The sequence below is a fragment of the Cardiocondyla obscurior genome, linkage group LG05 (assembly GCF_019399895.1).
Source record: "Cardiocondyla obscurior isolate alpha-2009 linkage group LG05, Cobs3.1, whole genome shotgun sequence".
Lineage (NCBI taxonomy): Eukaryota > Metazoa > Arthropoda > Insecta > Hymenoptera > Formicidae > Cardiocondyla > Cardiocondyla obscurior.
The window spans coordinates 7834237-7851311 of NC_091868.1; the positions used below are offsets into that span (position 1 = coordinate 7834237).

A 17075-nucleotide genomic window follows, 5' to 3' on the forward strand; every position below is an offset into this window, starting at 1 on the left:
GGACATTCGTGTGCAACGCTAGGTAGCGATGTAAAGAATCTGTAAATAAATCGGCATTTTTGCATGGACGGGACCGGGGCCAGTAGAGGTCTTGTATATGGATGTATAGTTATTACATAATGATAAAAAAAATTATTCTTTTACCATTGGGACGTAATTTACTTCATTTATATCCGTTCCCCTAATTTACTACATTTTGTTATGGTATACTTTTGTTTCGACTTTAGCATTTACATTAAAAATATAAATAAAATAATGTAATAACTTCATCTATATCTTGTTCAATTATGTAAAAAAAAAGTATTATTTTATTGAGATATTAAATATATATTTGTCTCGAAGACGATTTGAAAAATTAAGTCTCATATTTTGATGTTAATGTATACGCGAAATCACAGAAAACACGAGATTACAGATTAACTGTACTAAATTTAGAAACATAACTGTTTAACGCGAAAATATCAGATGACAAATGGCTGCATTTAGTAGTAATACTGCTGTATATATGAATGTGATTCTGCAAGAGCAGGAATTTATACTTTTTCGTTAACTATCGACTGAAATCAAATGTATATTATATAAATATCTAGAGAATAAGTTTGACATTTATTCAAGAAGAATCTGCTACAAAAAAGATAAGTATATTTCATAAAAGTAAAATATAAAGGGTAAAAATAATCAGTCTTTCCATACGTAATTGCTTTAAAATAATATGTATGCATGTAATATGATTGTAAGAGTGTGATTTTCATGATGAATGAGTTGTTATCTTTCAATATGTAATATATCTGTAAAATAATTCCCGTAAAGGGTAAACCTAATCTATAATCTAAATATTTCTTGCAGGTAAATCAATAATATGTGTGAGATGCTGGTTTTATATTTTAAATAAAACGCGGTAACTAATTTAGTGATTAGATTTAGGAGCAGGATGACTTGGAGTGAAAACCTCATAGTCGATTACCGTGAAATGATAATCTCCCATAAGCAACTGATTAGACGCGTGATCTCCATCGTAGCTATGTGGCAGATTGCTGTAGCTCTCCTTATTAACATTGCAATTACTTGATATAAGTAGATCAGCTCCAGCACCGAAGATCGGACCAATACTGCAAGAAATTAAATTGAGTTATATTGAGGACGACAGTAGAGTTGTTTTAAAAATCGTGGCAGTCCTTACTCCGGATGATAACAAATCGCGAATGATTTCTTCACTATGTCAAACTTTGTTGGCGGTACGTCTTGATTATTCGTCAACGTGAACAGGAAACTCTTTTCTGAAGCGATGTATTGAGCCTTAGAGTTAGTTTTACCCCACGGAATGTCGCTGAATCCTCCACATATCTCACCTCGCACTCCCTGAGACATAATATGACACAATGTTACAGTTAGAACAAAAGAAAAGACGTTTCTGAAAATTCTGCACTCACCAGCACTATCACGTAAGTTGGACAAACGTTGTCGCAGTGTCGATGAAAAGACGCCGCGGAATATCCATGAGTAGATGCTCTGAAAATAATAAATTATGAGTCGTGAAAGTAAATTTGACACGTAACATTACTAGACGTTACAGAGAAAACTTTGTTACATTTAATATCATTAATTACATTTCTTTCTTTCTCTTCTTTGCATTCGAAGTAACGTTAAAACTTACCGGTAGACTAATCGCCAGCCTTGCTTCGATACGCCGTACCATTGATTTAGGACGCGCTGGAAACCAACCTTGTCTCTGGAAAGAATCTGCGAGCCCGGAAAGAGGAATGGGCTCACCCGCGGCTGCAGTCGCTTGTCAGAGCACACTTCCGAGTACTTGTTCGGCAGGGCTGCATACCTATACCTAAAGCGAAACGTCGAGATCGAAGGCGATACCGCCAAACGGTGAGTGCCGTCCCGTTAGATCGTACCTTAGAAATTTCGAGCCGCTCGATCGATCGGGATTGAAAAATTCGTACCTCTCCAACGACATCTCTATAGGCACCGCACCTGTCGGCTCTACCTCCTCCGCGAACACCTGGCTGTCGATTAATAGCAATCGTACGTGATTTATCACGCCAGATAAATGCTGGCACACCCTCATGCGCTCCTCCTCGGTCCAGTGCTGTGTGGGTTGTGTAACTCCTGCCTGAAAGCATAATTTATCAATTAATTAAAGTCTGCCTGCCTTCAAATAAATCCAAGTAGCTTCAAAAAACGAAATAAAAATAAACTAGTCGAATAAGCAAACCTGATATTTCGCCCAATTCAGAACTGCTCGCCAAACATCTTCTTCTTCCAACCCGAGATAGTCTGACGATATCAATTTTACTAAGGCATCCTTTGGAAGATTACAGAATGCAGTCGTCTTCACCGTGTCCATAGCATTTTCCCCAATAAAAGCAAAACATTTCTCGACAAACGATGAGCAAGCAGCTTTCCCACCTAAAAAGGTAAAATGTGAAAATAATTTTGAAACTGTTTTAAAATTAATTTATAACATATTCAAAAATTTTATTACGAATATAAAGAGATATACATACACGTGACTAAAACAGTTATCGTTAATAAATAAAAAAATAATTAATATTAATAAATAAATAAATCAATAGTAATTTTATTCTTTAATTTTATCTCAAGATCTTTCCACATCTTTTAAATTTTAATTGAAATTAAAAGATTATTCTTTATATACTATTCAGGGTGATAAATGAATATAACTATGCTTTAAAATGTAGAATTATTTAATTGCATTTACACACATTTTGTTCATCCTGATACTTTCATATAATTTTCAAACACTTTCAAATTAAATTTCCACAAAAGTCATGCTCTACTGTAACAAAATTAACTGATTTGTTTGTGCTTTTATACCAACTCCACTCTGATCATAACTAAGTTAGATCATAGTCATTAGAACGACATATTCATTCACATAAAGCTACTCTACATATTAGCTTATGAATTCTTAAAAAATATTGATTGACTTCTTTCGCACAACAGAAATTAATATACCATATTTTCTGAGACACATAAAGCCTCGTGTTTAGAAACAATCTCATAGATACATTTAGCAATCACGCGATACATTTCTTTTCGCACATCTTTCAGTCATTTGACGTTCGCGCAAACGATCACTCCTTGAGTCCATCACTCGTAATCCAGAAAGTAACCTCGTGAAGTGCAGTCTTCCCGGCAGCCGCGAAGAAGCCGACGCCGGGTTGTGAGGTTAGACGCGTTCCTCAGTTCGCCGTAGGGTTGGTGTTCTGTATCAGCGTGATGTTATCGCCCTTCAACATGATCCGACCGAGTGGCTTACGGTTCTTCGTCTTCTGATGGTACTCCTCGGCATCGTCCAGTACCAAGTTCATATATTCGTCGAAGCCGACAATGTGGCCCTCGATCCGCAGATTAACGTTCTCGAACAGCCAGACTTGCACGCGCGAGCGGTTCTGCAGGTAGCGAAAGATCAGGTTGATGGGCTGCACCATCACCTTCTGGACTTTCTGCGGCCCCTTATACGACATTTTTGCACAGATGCTTCAAGAACTGAATAGCAAACGACTAGCAACGTATCTCTCGCGATCGTGCCTTGAATAACCTCAAATCGAAAAGCGCGAAGTGACGCCGAGAAAATGAGGCGCGTCTTCTTCGAGAGTGCGGCAATGCTGCCAACACAACGGTCCTAAACGACAGTTGAGTGCACAACTGACGATCTTACCAGAACCAGATCTAGCCGGCAACGGTACTGCTCGTCTCTTTCGGTATCATCCCGATGTCGACAAGTCCGGTACGTTTGATAAGTATAATTACGATTATTAATTAGAATGACTGCAGCACAAACAAAATATTATTTTGAATAACGTGTTGCGGCGTTAAATAAATAGTTATCGCGATTTAGTTCAGTATTTCGCGAATTGCAAATTGCCGTTCGATGTATAAGATATACGCTCGTCCCTCAAAGACACGGTTTTCGTATAATTATTGAATTTTTTACGGCTCTTATCTAAGTAGCGGGGTCTATAAATCGTCAATTATTAACATCGTTGCTATAAATTTCTCGGAGAAATCTTTATTAACGACGATTCATGTACGAGCTCGTTCGGAGAACAAACTGGCTCGAGTGCATGTCAGTGGCCGCTAATACGTTTAGATTCCAAATATGCATATAAATGTAGTCGAAACGGTAACATTTATCGGCTCCGCAGATCTTTGAGATTCTGCGGTACCTTTCGTCATCTCGACGCCTACATAAAGATAGCTATGTAAGAGCTAGTAACCCCACGCTCTCGTCCGATGGCGCCACATAGCAAGAAAACGATCGCGGCTGCACTAACGAAATATTTTATTTTAATTATTTAAATTAATTAAATGTTCATATTATCGCGTCGCCTGTTTCGCGATCACGTTGCGGACACTTGTACAAATCCGCACAAAAAGTATAGAAAGCATCGTCGTGACTCGGGAACTCGCGTAAATTGTCATACGCTAATTTAATTTATTTTTCAGATTCGTCCGTGAGGAACCTAATGTCCGTTCGTGTCCAATGAACGCCATGTCAGTTGCATCGGTTCGCAAGACGAAGTGCGAATCGCTCCACAACGAATTCCGGAAATAATTGTTAAAAGAAATCAACGGACGCTAATTATTGCGGACGGTGCCAGTATCAGCGATGGACGATCGTCGGAACATATCAGTGATCGTTGGTCTTCGCGAGGAACAACGTTTCGCTGATCGTGCATTCGGCAGTACATCACGGCTTGAAATAGCGAAATTACGATGCCGGTGAGTACGAAAGAGTATATATCCGTAACGAAATATAGCTTGAAGTGACGCTTTTCAATATCTATTTCGATAATCCTATGGTTTACTCGGTAACTATAAACCACATGCACATGCAGTATACGAAAAATGTATTTTTGTTAAATATTTTTATATCTTTTTAATGTATTTAAGATGTATTTTAAAATTGCATTTCTCGTTTCAGGAGACTGCTGACAGAGGACAAAGAGGACTTTGCGCCGCCAGAACGTGAAAGCAAGCAACGAGAAGGTGTTCGGTGAGTAAGTTTATCTTATACGCTTTCTGTGTGCATGCATTGAGACGTAAAAAATTGCGGGGTAATTGTTATTATTTCTTCGCATGCAGAATATAAATAAGCAGATATTTTAATGTACCTGGTACTCGTTCTTGAGCTTCCAAAGCCGCGGTTAACAGTGCACACGCATTTCCGGGACTTAAAGTAACAGACACATGTTCCTCACAGCTTCTCCAAAGTTCTTCTATACCAAGTTCTTGCGCCAGACCCAGCATTTCGAAAATTCCGCTATCTTGTAGTATTATCTGCAATCAAAAGAGATTTATAGTCGTCATTTATTTTATCTAATATAACGGGCTTGTAAAACTTTGCTGCGAGATTTTCATATTTAAAACAGCTGGGATTTTGTCGTACATTTCAGGCCGATTTTCCCTTGTTACTTTTCTTAGCGAGGATACGCCGAACGCGCAAAAACAAGCCGCGTAATGCTTAGTCTCGGTGTGCGTTTACATAATAAAAAGCGTCGCGCGGCTTGTTCGTACGCGTCCAGTGCTTTCTAGTTGAGAAACGATCGACGAGATAAGCGTCGACCTACGACAACGAGTCGACCTAAAAGTCCCAAATCCCAGCTCCGATTTAAAATGTACGTACAAAGTAACGTATTAGGTTTCTGTTTGCTGGCTTATGTAAACTACATAACTGATACCTACCATGCCAGTGTAAATGTAACGAATAAACTGGCGAAACGTTTCCGGATGTGCGTGTGGCATTCGTACCGGCGTTGGATTACCGGCCGTGCCGATTCTCTTGGCGGCCGTGAAGTTTTTGCATCTGCAAAATCATTTCGAATATTATCCGTCGACGTGCCGTATTGAGCTCGGAAATAATATATTCCAGCATTACTCGAAATAAACGGGCGGGATGTCTTTCTATCGTTCCTCCGCATATTGTTTATTCATAAGTCGGGTGACAAAAGAGCTTAATTGACTTCGTCGTGAAATTGTCGGGACACGCGAAACCGAAGTACAGCGCGGCAGAACTTGGTGGAAGTGCGCTCTTCCCTTATCGTTAGAAATTAATGGCAGCCTACAGAAGCAGCCCCGTGTCCCTCCGCGTTAGACTAGGAATAAGATAGCGGAGAACGCAATATCAAGCGAAAGCCCCTATATTCATTAATTAATTGTTCGGTTTGGACCCTACGCGTGGTAGGGGAAATTATACCACTGGTGTAATTAACGCGAAACTATGCGTATAATATGACTGAAATAGGCCTCGTCAAACTTTGCTAGCAAATACAGCGGCGGTCTTGACTAAAATTTATTTTTTGAAATGCAATTTTACGAAGTTATTAAATCGTTGAGGCTTTTATAATTTAAAAACTATGAACAAGGTTTGAATAAAATAGACTCATTAAATTTTCTACTAAAAATTGTACTTCTAGTTTAGCAAATACTTTCAACAAACAGCGGAACCTGTTGGAAATTTAGTCGCATGTAGCTTAACGTCAAATATTGACATCGTTGTACATATAAAATTGATATGTGTAAAATTCAGATACTGCACGCGATGCAAATCAAATTTGTTTTACATTTTCTATCGTAATCAAGTAAAATTATTTTAAATAAATTGAAATTAATTTACATGTTGGATTAAATTAGTAAAAGTCAAATAAGAGCCGTGCCTTAAAAAATACATCCGGTAACTTGATAGTACGCTGCTCGATATGTCGAGCTGAAATTGGATTTAAGAGGTAAAGGATTTTTCAGTAAAACAGGAAAGAAAGAGATGCGAAAGTTACAAGTGCAAGTCGACAGACGAGCGTAAATTGATTCGTTTTTCAATCGACTCAGACAGGCTTTGTTTTTATTCCGCTTAGTCTTAACAGCGTTAATTAGTTTTGCCAGACAGTTCTGCAAAAAGAAAAAGGAGCCAATGATAATTTATGCTTTCAATAACGACGCTTGGAAGTTAAATCCATTAATAGTCCTTACATTTATTCTCTTTGGCTATTATCCTGCGAGTGCTCGTCGCAAGCGTTTTCTTTATGAAAGTTAACTCCTTATATAATTTTCTTACAAGAGTGATTTATAAGATTATCTGACTGACATTGACATTTCAGATTTATTTCTTTAAACTTTTTTTTTACATTTGTTAATTTAATTTATATTTTAATATAGTTCAATATTCCATTTACAAATTATTTATTTGGCTATAATAACAGAGAGTTAATTAAAAAAAAAAAAGAACAAATTTGACATATAATAATTCTAAGACATTGAACGACAAGTACATCAGCTATCAAACGAGGGGGAGGGAAGAAAATTTGTACCAAAAGGCACGTAGAAATAGTCTTTGAAGTCTAGCATGAACTAGCGTTAGAGAAGCATGCAAAATATGCGAGGCGTCTACGGTCGCGTGAGAAAACCAGAGATAAAGTGAATGAAAAGCGCGAAAATATAGCCGAGCTCTCCAGTCTCGGCTAAGCTGAGCGTTTCCGACGGACGTGGCAAAAGTTTCGAACTCTTGGCGTGAAACATGAGAGTGTTGACGATACGTACGAAATCAGGGAAGGATGAAACGTGATTTGTCCGAGTAAGTTTGGTTAGACCACGATTTTATGCCGAAACTATTAGGAGAAAATAACTTCCGGCTAACTTTTACTTTTTATATACGGCGATAAATAATTGTAAGTCGGATTTATTTTGGTATTCAGTCGCAAGGGTTTCATTAGTAATTGCTTATTCTTCGGAACGCGAAGTAGATCACTCAAGATTTAGGAAGAACGGAGGAACGGTAATGCGCTCGCGCTCTTAGAAAATTTTATTTCCACCTTTTCAGAGCAGCTACTCGTCGCGGACGGGCAAATCCTCAAGTACGCGTCTCTTTATCACGATTTTCAATACGGAAGAGCGTCGTAAAGAATTTGAGCGCGCAGTAGCATGCATTGTCCACTCGTTTCGGCCGCGGACATCTGTCACGAGCACGCGTAACTTAATTTTCCCCAAGTTCGTGTTAGCGGACAGCCGAATCAAGAGCAAGCGAAAGAGAGAGAAAGGGAGGAGAGCCAGAGAGAATAGAAAGGGGAAGAGAATAATACTAAAGGGTGGAGATGACTGTGGAGATGACGGTAGAGATGACAAAGGTCCCGCCGTTACTTTCCGCGCCTGATATTAAAGGGATTCGTGGAAATGTCATAATTGACTTTACAATTAGCGCCGCCTTGTCTCACAATATGCCAACCCTTCGGACAAGTTCGTCTTCCCTCTAAATATCAACTGAATTCTCCTTACCAATTCGAACGGGAGAGAGAAAAAGAGAGAGTGAGAGTGAGAGTCCGTGAGTTTGCTGAGGGATGAAAGTGCTATAGGGTTAGGAGAAAAATAAAAGAGTACTCCTCTCGCTAACTAATTAGAGCAATCGATCGATCCAATTCGTTACAACTATCTCCATACACCGTAACAGGTTTAATTAAAATTCATCGTTAACAAACTCTGGCACTTTTTGCCATTCCCGGAAGTTCATAAGTCATTTTTTCTCCAAATAGTCACCTTTCCTTTTTTTTTTTTTTTTATTATTTTCTGTAATATATTTCTTGCAAATTATAAATGACATATTTGATAAAATTAGTTTTGTAAAGGATACGCATATTTCGCGGTGAAAATATTTTTCACGCGTCTGAAACTTTCGTATTTTAAAATCGCAATTCTGTCGTGATAATTAATTAAGTGCTGTTATGATATTATATTCGAACTCTCCGAGGAAATCTCACTTGTAGCAATACGATCAATATAATAATGGCGGGATGATGCAATGAGAATTACCATTAACAATTAATGTAATATCGGCGAAGGTATCGCACTCGTATATCTTTACGGAAATAACCAGTGGCACAGTTCCAATTCCTAACGGAATCGGAGAAATATTGAAAACTGATGCAAATCATCTTATCCTCGCTTCTTGAAAGTTCTACTTACGCTAATTGAAATGTATTTTTTAACGAATTTTCTAAATTCATAATTATCCCTGCGGTATTAAGAATTTTTATTCGCTAATCAAGCACGTAAAACTGTAAAAAAAAAGTATTATAGCGCGGTCGTATTTTCATCAAATTAAGGTTAAAATTAGGGTTTTCATAAATAATGGCTCGTTAAGGCTGACCTGGCTTGAAGTATTATTCTGTGAGCATAAACAGGGGTTTCGTCCCTCCCAAGCAGGAACACGATATCAGCCGAGTCTTTATCCTCCGAGAGTCGTGCCAGATCTTCCAGCAGTCTTGGTACACCAGCCAATCCCGCTTCACCAGACATTCCGGCAGCACCTGCCGCCGCCGCAACGGCAACAGCTCTGGTTCCCATTGTTTTCGTGCTTGTCCCTGTACACAGACGATCGTTAATCAAAAGTGAATTAAGTAATCGGCTTGAATAATTAACAAAACAAATCCTACACGGCGCAAACTTGTCACCTGCGCCGCAAATATCGGCGCTGCTCAAATTCAATTTAATTCCTGTATTAAAAACACGGGGAATAAGTACAATTTATTGAAAATTAAATTTTACGTGCATCCTCTAAGAACGGAGACTTAATTACACTGTCTAAAGAATATTACGCGACGTGATAGGAAAATTGATGTATTTATAATTAACCTGCGCTTTTTCCGGGTCGATCCGCGGGTAAAAACGTAAACGAGAAACGTATTTGTTCAAAAAGGAGCATCCATTTGTCATTTATTTCTTATTGCGCTCCCTCGCTGTCGGGAAAATCTTGTAATGGAAGACAACGCCAGCAATTTGCGATAATCCGAAATTAATAGGACTGCGAGGCCAGCAAGAAGTTGACAGTTGCGCGCAACGGATGGCGACGCGTCCGGTTGGGTCTTTTTTTTCTTCTTTTTTTTTTTTATATTTTTTGCCGAGTCTACTGCGCGGCGTCACGGACGCAGAAATTCGCGGAGAAAAAGCGGCAAAACCGATTAAGGTACAATCGGTGCTAATTGCGCCATTAATATTTGATTTGCGCGAGCGTACGTTGATTCATCCTGCCGATCGCGCGACTCGCAGCTAGGAGAGATTTTGCGTTACTGCGCGGACGCGAATTGCGACCAGGCCTCCTGATTCCCTTTTAATTAGTTCGGGTTTTGTAGTTTTCGAATGCATCGGCCGTCGATTGTGCCGCGACATGAGAGCTCGCAATCAGCAGCGATCATTACCCCGCGTTAGCACGTCTCCCCGCCGCACGCGTCGTATCGTATTCCGAGCAATGTGATTCGATTAAAATGTCATTGCCAGAAATGCTCTAACATCCGTCTCTGATGACGCCATAAAGAACTAATTAGCGTACGGACCACCGTGGCGAGCTAGGAGCTCGCAGTGATGCGTGTGAAATTGATCATCAACGCTTTTCACAATAAATTCTCTTCTGTATTCATTTAATGCGCACACACGCCTGGGATTCTCGCCGGTGTGATTTAACCACTCTGACAAAAATAGCTCACTTAATAGCCACGATTACCGAGGAAATTTATATTTATTCATAATTCGGCGCGATTAACATCTGCAGGTGAGAAGTTTGCGTTGAATTTCTAAACGCTAAGTTATTTTATTTTGTGCTCGTATACGTTCGAAAAGTATATATATATCTCGCGGCTGGCACGTACAAGCATTGACACGTGATCGAGGATAACTTGATTACGAATCGATTGCCTGTCATGTTACAATATTACTGCACGATTCAATGATAACAACGTTATTGATAGGATCCAGCGATTTCTTTGTCAAAGTTGCTGGAAAATCCAGCGCCGCGGGCAAGCAATTGACGAATCGATCGGGTGAAGCTTACCTTTGCGCACGAACGGATCAGCGAGCTCGTCAGGAGCACGACAGGATCTAATTCCGAGCAGATCACATGGGCGAGGCTACCGTTGAGCCTCGCGTCATACTTCTCTTCTTCCGACTGCTGTTTCCGCTTCCGGTCTCCGTGATTTCGAGAAAAGTCGCGTGACAAAGGGAAATTCTCGGGTAAACTTTTGTGCTTTTCAAGACGAACTCGTTTTATGAACGCTGGACCAGGTCCTCGCGCTCGACTATGCTGCCTCTCGAGCGATCTCAGAGGCCGGTCGCTCTTTCTCTCTCTCTCTCTTCCCGTCTTCCATCGTCTCTTCAGCTCCGTCGCACCACGGCTTGTACCTATGCGGCTCCTTTTCCCGTTCACCGTATCTCTATCTCATGGGACTTGTACTCCCGCAAGATCCCTGGTTCTTGGGCCCCGTTGTTGCCAGATCGTCCGTGAATCACACGGTCAAAAAGCAATGCTACATTCCCATGAGCTACGCTCTTCCGTCTCTTCAGGTTCCATCGAGTTTTTGCAGCCCTTCGCACACGCGAATTTAATAAACGTAATACACTTCGTTATGAAAAAGGAAAAAAGAAAAAAATATATTTAATTGAAATATTTAATTCAAGGTTTTAATTTTAAATATTTTATTTAGTAATAAAGTAATAAATTATATATTCGGGTGGGTTTACTAAAATTAAAAGAACAATTTGCAGAATGCAACCGTTTACGAAAAAGGAAAAAAAAGTTTTTTTTCTATTTTATCAATAGATTTGATCGGCAATCGATTTGTAACCGCATTTCATATTTTCTTAAAACAAATTCCGTCCATCTCTGAATTTGAGATTCGGTGATAGGAAATATAGTCACTAATACTATTTTGAAAATGGTCGTATACTTTGCGGTTTTGTGGTGAAGGGATTGAACATGGACAAGATGTAGTTTCGATGTAGAGATCGTCTTGTTCATTTTTACTATCCTGGCCGTTCAGCTTTTCTCTGATTTGGAATCAATTGCTCGAAACCACGAAACTAGTACTACTACATAGTATTATTATTTTAATTTAGAAGTTTTTACTCGCTGAACGATATTATCAATTTATTTCTTTATTTTTTAAAACAGTCAATAATCAAATAATAATCCGTGATACAATTATATCGTTTTTCATTTTGATCTTCTTGTACTTTTGTTATACGATTTGCCCATTTCTCCTGTAAATTCGTAGATACTGCAGCTGTCGCTGCGATAGGTGTAACACAGCGAGTAATATAAGTCCCTCGAAGATATATCGTGGAATATGAAGAACCGGTCTTGCCGGATCGAAAGAAACCATCGGTCGACGGTAAAGTAGGCTTAAAATTTTCATGATTCTCGATAGATGTCCAACATTGATCATTGATCGTATTTAATAAATCGCGCAACAAATACGAAATGTTCTGCAATTATTAATTTTAACGTAAAATAATTAACAATTAAAATATTAGTTGTTAAAACTATTGGACATTGAGTGACGATCAGTTTTAGCGGTTAGATATCAATAAAAAAAAAAAAATTTGCAAGCTGCGAGAAACGAGGATAGGTGACGGGGAGATGAAGTCGAGATGAAAGACCAGGAGAGAATATCTCTTATAGAATTTTCTCTGGATCGGTCCAGCAGAAAAGGCCTAGCAGATGTGGAGATTCGTTTTGCATAATAGATTCCGTGCTGCTTGCATGCTAGTGCAAATAGAAACGAATTCCTCGGCGCATTCGACGTAACAATCGAATCGGTAATCAAGCCGGCCTCGATAATCGAATCAGACCGGGTACACGTGTAATTGAAATTTCACAGTCGACCAGCGCAAATACCATGGCGCGCAGCCATTCTTCGAAATTACACCACCAAATTTCGTTTTGCTTGTCGGCGACATTGATCAGCAGGATGAGTTACGCTCGCGGGAATTCCAATTGTAAACGTGTTCGATTTAAAGACTAATATGAAATACATGGGTCAATAAGTGGTGATGAAATATTAACGGAGGCAACATTTGTCGGATAATTGAAAATGAAATCGGAAGATAATGATTTCTTTATCGCTTTATTCATTTTTGCCATTAATTGCCATAGTAATTACAATCATAATTTGAATAAATAATTTTAGATCGTAGATTTTGCATCATTTTACAGATAAAAGTACACGGTCAAAAGTAACGGAATGATAAATCAGTTTTTCTTTTTTTTTTTCTTTTTTTTTAATCACCACCTTGGCGATCGGAATGAAGTAATTGAAATATCGAGTAATTCAAGGGGCAACGAGTATTCTCAGTAAATGATTAATTACGACAAAGCAGAGCGGATACTCAATTATCGCAACACTCACGACGGGGTGCTTTCATTTCCGGAGGTGGAATCGGTATCGGCCGAGTTCGGCGCAAGAATAAGTAACCAACGCGACGGGTTTTGACATAAAAGAAAAAAGGAAAAAAAAAAACAAAGCGACGGAAGAGAAGCGGTGGCAAATCGCTCCTTGTCGCCTCTTTCGCGTAAATTGACCCTAGCAAAGGAATCTTCTCTCGCCTCTCTTTCGCTTTCATACGCTTCCGAGCGTCACCCACTCCCGGCATAGCTTTGTCCCGCAAATCCATAAAGCGTACGCGTCCGGAAAATAAATGCAATATCTATCGCGACTCCCTTTAATAGTAATAATCGCCGTCGGCAAAGGATTGTATCGACAACCAGCGTTTCGAGAAGCTCGAATAAATTCCAGCGAGTCAAAACTCGCTTCGTCGCGAAGGAGAAAACGAGCGTACGCGTCCATCTTACGAACGTGCGCGTTGAGGTTTTTTTTTTTTTTTTTTTCAAAGGCGGGACATAGGGAATGCGTAATACGCCGGACAATGCTCGACACGCTTTCCAGCGACTTCGCTTACATTCACGCGTAGCCCGCGTCATTATCTTTTCAAGAACATCCACTTTGTACCGTTTGTGCGACCCGCTTCTACTCGAGCAACTCGCCCCTCGTAGATACGACGGGCTTGATCTTCCTTGGAGAACCTGCGCGTACACGCGCGTGCGAATTTCACGTCGATTAATCAAACGGGAAACTGGTTTTAATTCTCGCGCGATGGATAATACATCATTCGCCTGTGACGTTCGAGTGTCAAAACTATGTGTGCATTGAGCACAAGAATGTAATTTATGCTCACGCTGACAAAATTATTCCTTTTTCGCCGTTGAACGTCGCGCGACGATTAATTCTATGAAAGAGCGAATGGCGACGGAGTGAATGTCTTCATAAAGAATACGCCGCGTTTATTTTCAATATTGCCGGACGGACGACGCGCCGCGATCGACTAAATTTCGCGAGCACGCACGAAAATTACGCGTGTTACGCGACACGAGAACGGATCGTCCGTGACATATGAACAATGGTCCGGTATGCAAAATAAACGCCGCCACCGTCGGCTCGACAGCCGAGTGTATCTCGAAAACGAGGCGTTCCGCGCATATAATATTCGGCGGCACGCTATTGTGGCCGCTAATGGAGAGCTGAGCGGAAGGGGACGGCGGGCGGGTAAAGGGGGAGGGGAACAGAGGAGGAATATCGACGTGTATTTCCGCTTACGCGTCAACGCGACGGGCGTCGCCGACGCCCCTCGCTCTCTGGAGCCGGTGCTAGAGCGTCAGAGAGCTTGCTCTCATAGAGCTCGTGGAGAGCGGAGCGCCCTATCCCACAGGATATAGACGCTCACACGCGAATTCGCTTGTCACGAGGAACACGCGCGCGCCCAGGTTCTATCTATCTCTCCCGCTTCATGTCCCCTTCCGCGTTCTACCGCGGCCATTATGCCGGTGTGAATGGAGTCCGCGTTCGAGTACGAGATTCGAATCGGCGCGGCGCGGCGCGGCGCACCCCGGGTCCACCGTCGACACTTCGCCTCTGTTCGAGTTGTCAATGGAAAGAGGGGCCCGCCGCGATGGGGAGACACGGGGAACGAACGCCTCTCGACAATGACGGCTCGCGATACGACGTCGGGAAGGGGGGAGGGGGAGAAGGGCTAAGCTTTTTTTCTTCCCGCTGGCTGCCGCTGTCACTCTCACGGCTGACACTGACGTCGTACTCCACCGCGGGAAAGAGGTATCGACGGTAGCTGGAGATCGAAATAACGTAGGCCAGGAGACGCGGCGCGTTCTCGCGCAGCACATATGTACACGGACCCCGGGTATTCACGGAGCCGGCTCGCAACTGCGACAACCACCAAATCTCCATGAGATTTTCAGGAGAGATCTTTAAGCCCTTGGCAAAGCGGATTACGCGCTCCTCCTCGATGAACGATTTTTCATAACCGCATTTTTACCTGTTGCTGAAACGAGCACGCGGGTACTGAGTTTCGTAGGGCACTTTTCATTCTTACGCATCGATCTGAATTCGCGTCGACAATCGGTTGGCGAGATCGACACAGATTTTATCCCAGGCCCGTGGATTAAATCGCTTGAGTTATCCCACCCTTCAGCTAATCCGATTATTTTCTTTGATTCGCGATTGCTTGTAGGCACGCACTCCAGATTACCCTCCAATCGCTCTGTCGAGAGCGATTCGCGTCGCCCGTGACGTCACGAGGGACGAGCGTACGTACGGTCCTTCGATCTCGAGAAGTGGATTCGAAACGTGATTGCGGGTTGATGGCGGTTGCTTCGGTTCGTACGCGCGCAACTACCGAAACGTACGCAACGTTAATCGAGAGCGACTTCGACCCCCGTAGCGACCAATTACAGACGAGGGTTCCCAAGAAATACCGGGGGGTTCGCTGGCGTTTTATGACGACAAAATTGTTACCTCGCTCTGACGTTTCTATTTTTAACAACTTCCACGACCTAATATCCGAACAATCGCGTGTCCCGTTGGCAATAGAACTGGCGTGGAACGTTTACGTTATATCGCGAGTTTTATCGGGTCAAGACTTTCGCCGTAAATCGCTTGTTTTTTCATTAAAAAAAAAATGCGATAAATAGAAATCATATATTTTTTACTTTTCCTCCCTCGTCAAAATTAAAATTGAAATTAAAGCCAGAATATACACTTCGATTTTATGACAACGACGATAACCATCATAGATAGAATTACACGAACCTTTTGCAATTTATAACTTGTAACACATATAATTTAGCTCATTCCAAGCTTTTATCGTTCCATGAATAATCGTTCATTACATGTCATTTGTCCTTTGTCCGAGATAATTATTATTATCGTTATCGTATTGCACGTGCGCACGTTCGTCCACCAGTATTCGTTTGATCGGTAATTCGATTGCGTTTTTTTTTCTTGTCGCTCGCAGCTAAAGGGAATTTTTTTTTTATAAAAGTTCGAGAAAGATGAAAGTATTCACATGATTTCAACGAAACGACGACGTTCTCCGTCGTAATTCTCGTTTCGAAGCTGCCGGGTAAAACCACTAACGCCGCTTCCATTATAACGTCACATTCGATTTGGCATACCGCTTTGGCGGCGAGCACCCTCGCCCATGGGACGAGTCGAGGCTCGCAGAAGGAGAGAACTCTGTTATGTATATCGGGACTCAAATTTCTGTAGCGTAATACCAAGACCACGCGCACAATATCGGCTCTTATTTGCATTTATTAGATTAAAAGTAACCACGTCGCTGATCACAACTTGTCTAAGTAACGTTAGCTTAATTTGTATTATTTTGCAATTTTTAATTTGGCTGGATACGCCGCGGTATATATTTAAGAAAAAGAAAAAAAAAGAATGAAGGAAGCAAAAGTAAATGACGCGCGCTTCGTAATATCTAGTGTCATAAAATAGTCGTTTGACAGAGCCGTTTGAGCGACGCGTTTTTTTTATCGACGACTCGACTTTCTCCGATTTTCTTTCATCATTTCCCGATTTTTCGCCTGTCAAACGGACCGCGCACGGCGTAGTCGTGTGATATTGCAGCGTATGCGAGTTCCTCGAAAAGGATGCAGCGATCCCATTTCACACGGATGACATTTAATGCTCATGCGAACTGCAGAAGAGCGATTCGAAGAAAACAGCTTCAAAGGAGAATAAATGAAGCCTCGTGGATTACATCCTGAAAAGGGGGAAAAAATACGAGCGAGGTGCAGAAGGAAAGTACAAGAAGGCAGAAAAGAGGGTGAGCGAGAGGAAAAACGAGGGAGGAGGGGGTGTGAATGAGAAATATGAGGAAAAGAGGGCCGCGATGAGGGAATAATCGTGTGATAGAAAAGAAGCGCC

General features: G+C 41.2%; 2 protein-coding genes across 2 annotated transcripts; both read right to left on the reverse strand.

The window, feature by feature from the left end:
• Position 1: 1 nt before the first annotated feature.
• Positions 2-9484, reverse strand: LOC139102426 (uncharacterized). Its single transcript, XM_070656311.1, has 9 exons — positions 9170-9484; positions 5722-5842; positions 5151-5316; positions 2225-2418; positions 1905-2122; positions 1655-1837; positions 1431-1509; positions 1181-1359; positions 2-1109 (listed from the first exon to the last, which is right to left on the reverse strand). The coding sequence occupies exons 1-9, from the start codon at positions 9364-9366 to the stop codon at positions 908-910; spliced, it is 1539 nt and encodes a 512-aa protein (XP_070512412.1). The 5' UTR covers positions 9367-9484; the 3' UTR covers positions 2-907.
• LOC139102425 (probable small nuclear ribonucleoprotein E) lies at positions 2700-3643 on the reverse strand. The gene has a single exon (XM_070656310.1). The coding sequence runs from the start codon at positions 3498-3500 to the stop codon at positions 3216-3218; it is 285 nt and encodes a 94-aa protein (XP_070512411.1). The 5' UTR covers positions 3501-3643; the 3' UTR covers positions 2700-3215.
• Positions 9485-17075: the final 7591 nt, after the last annotated feature.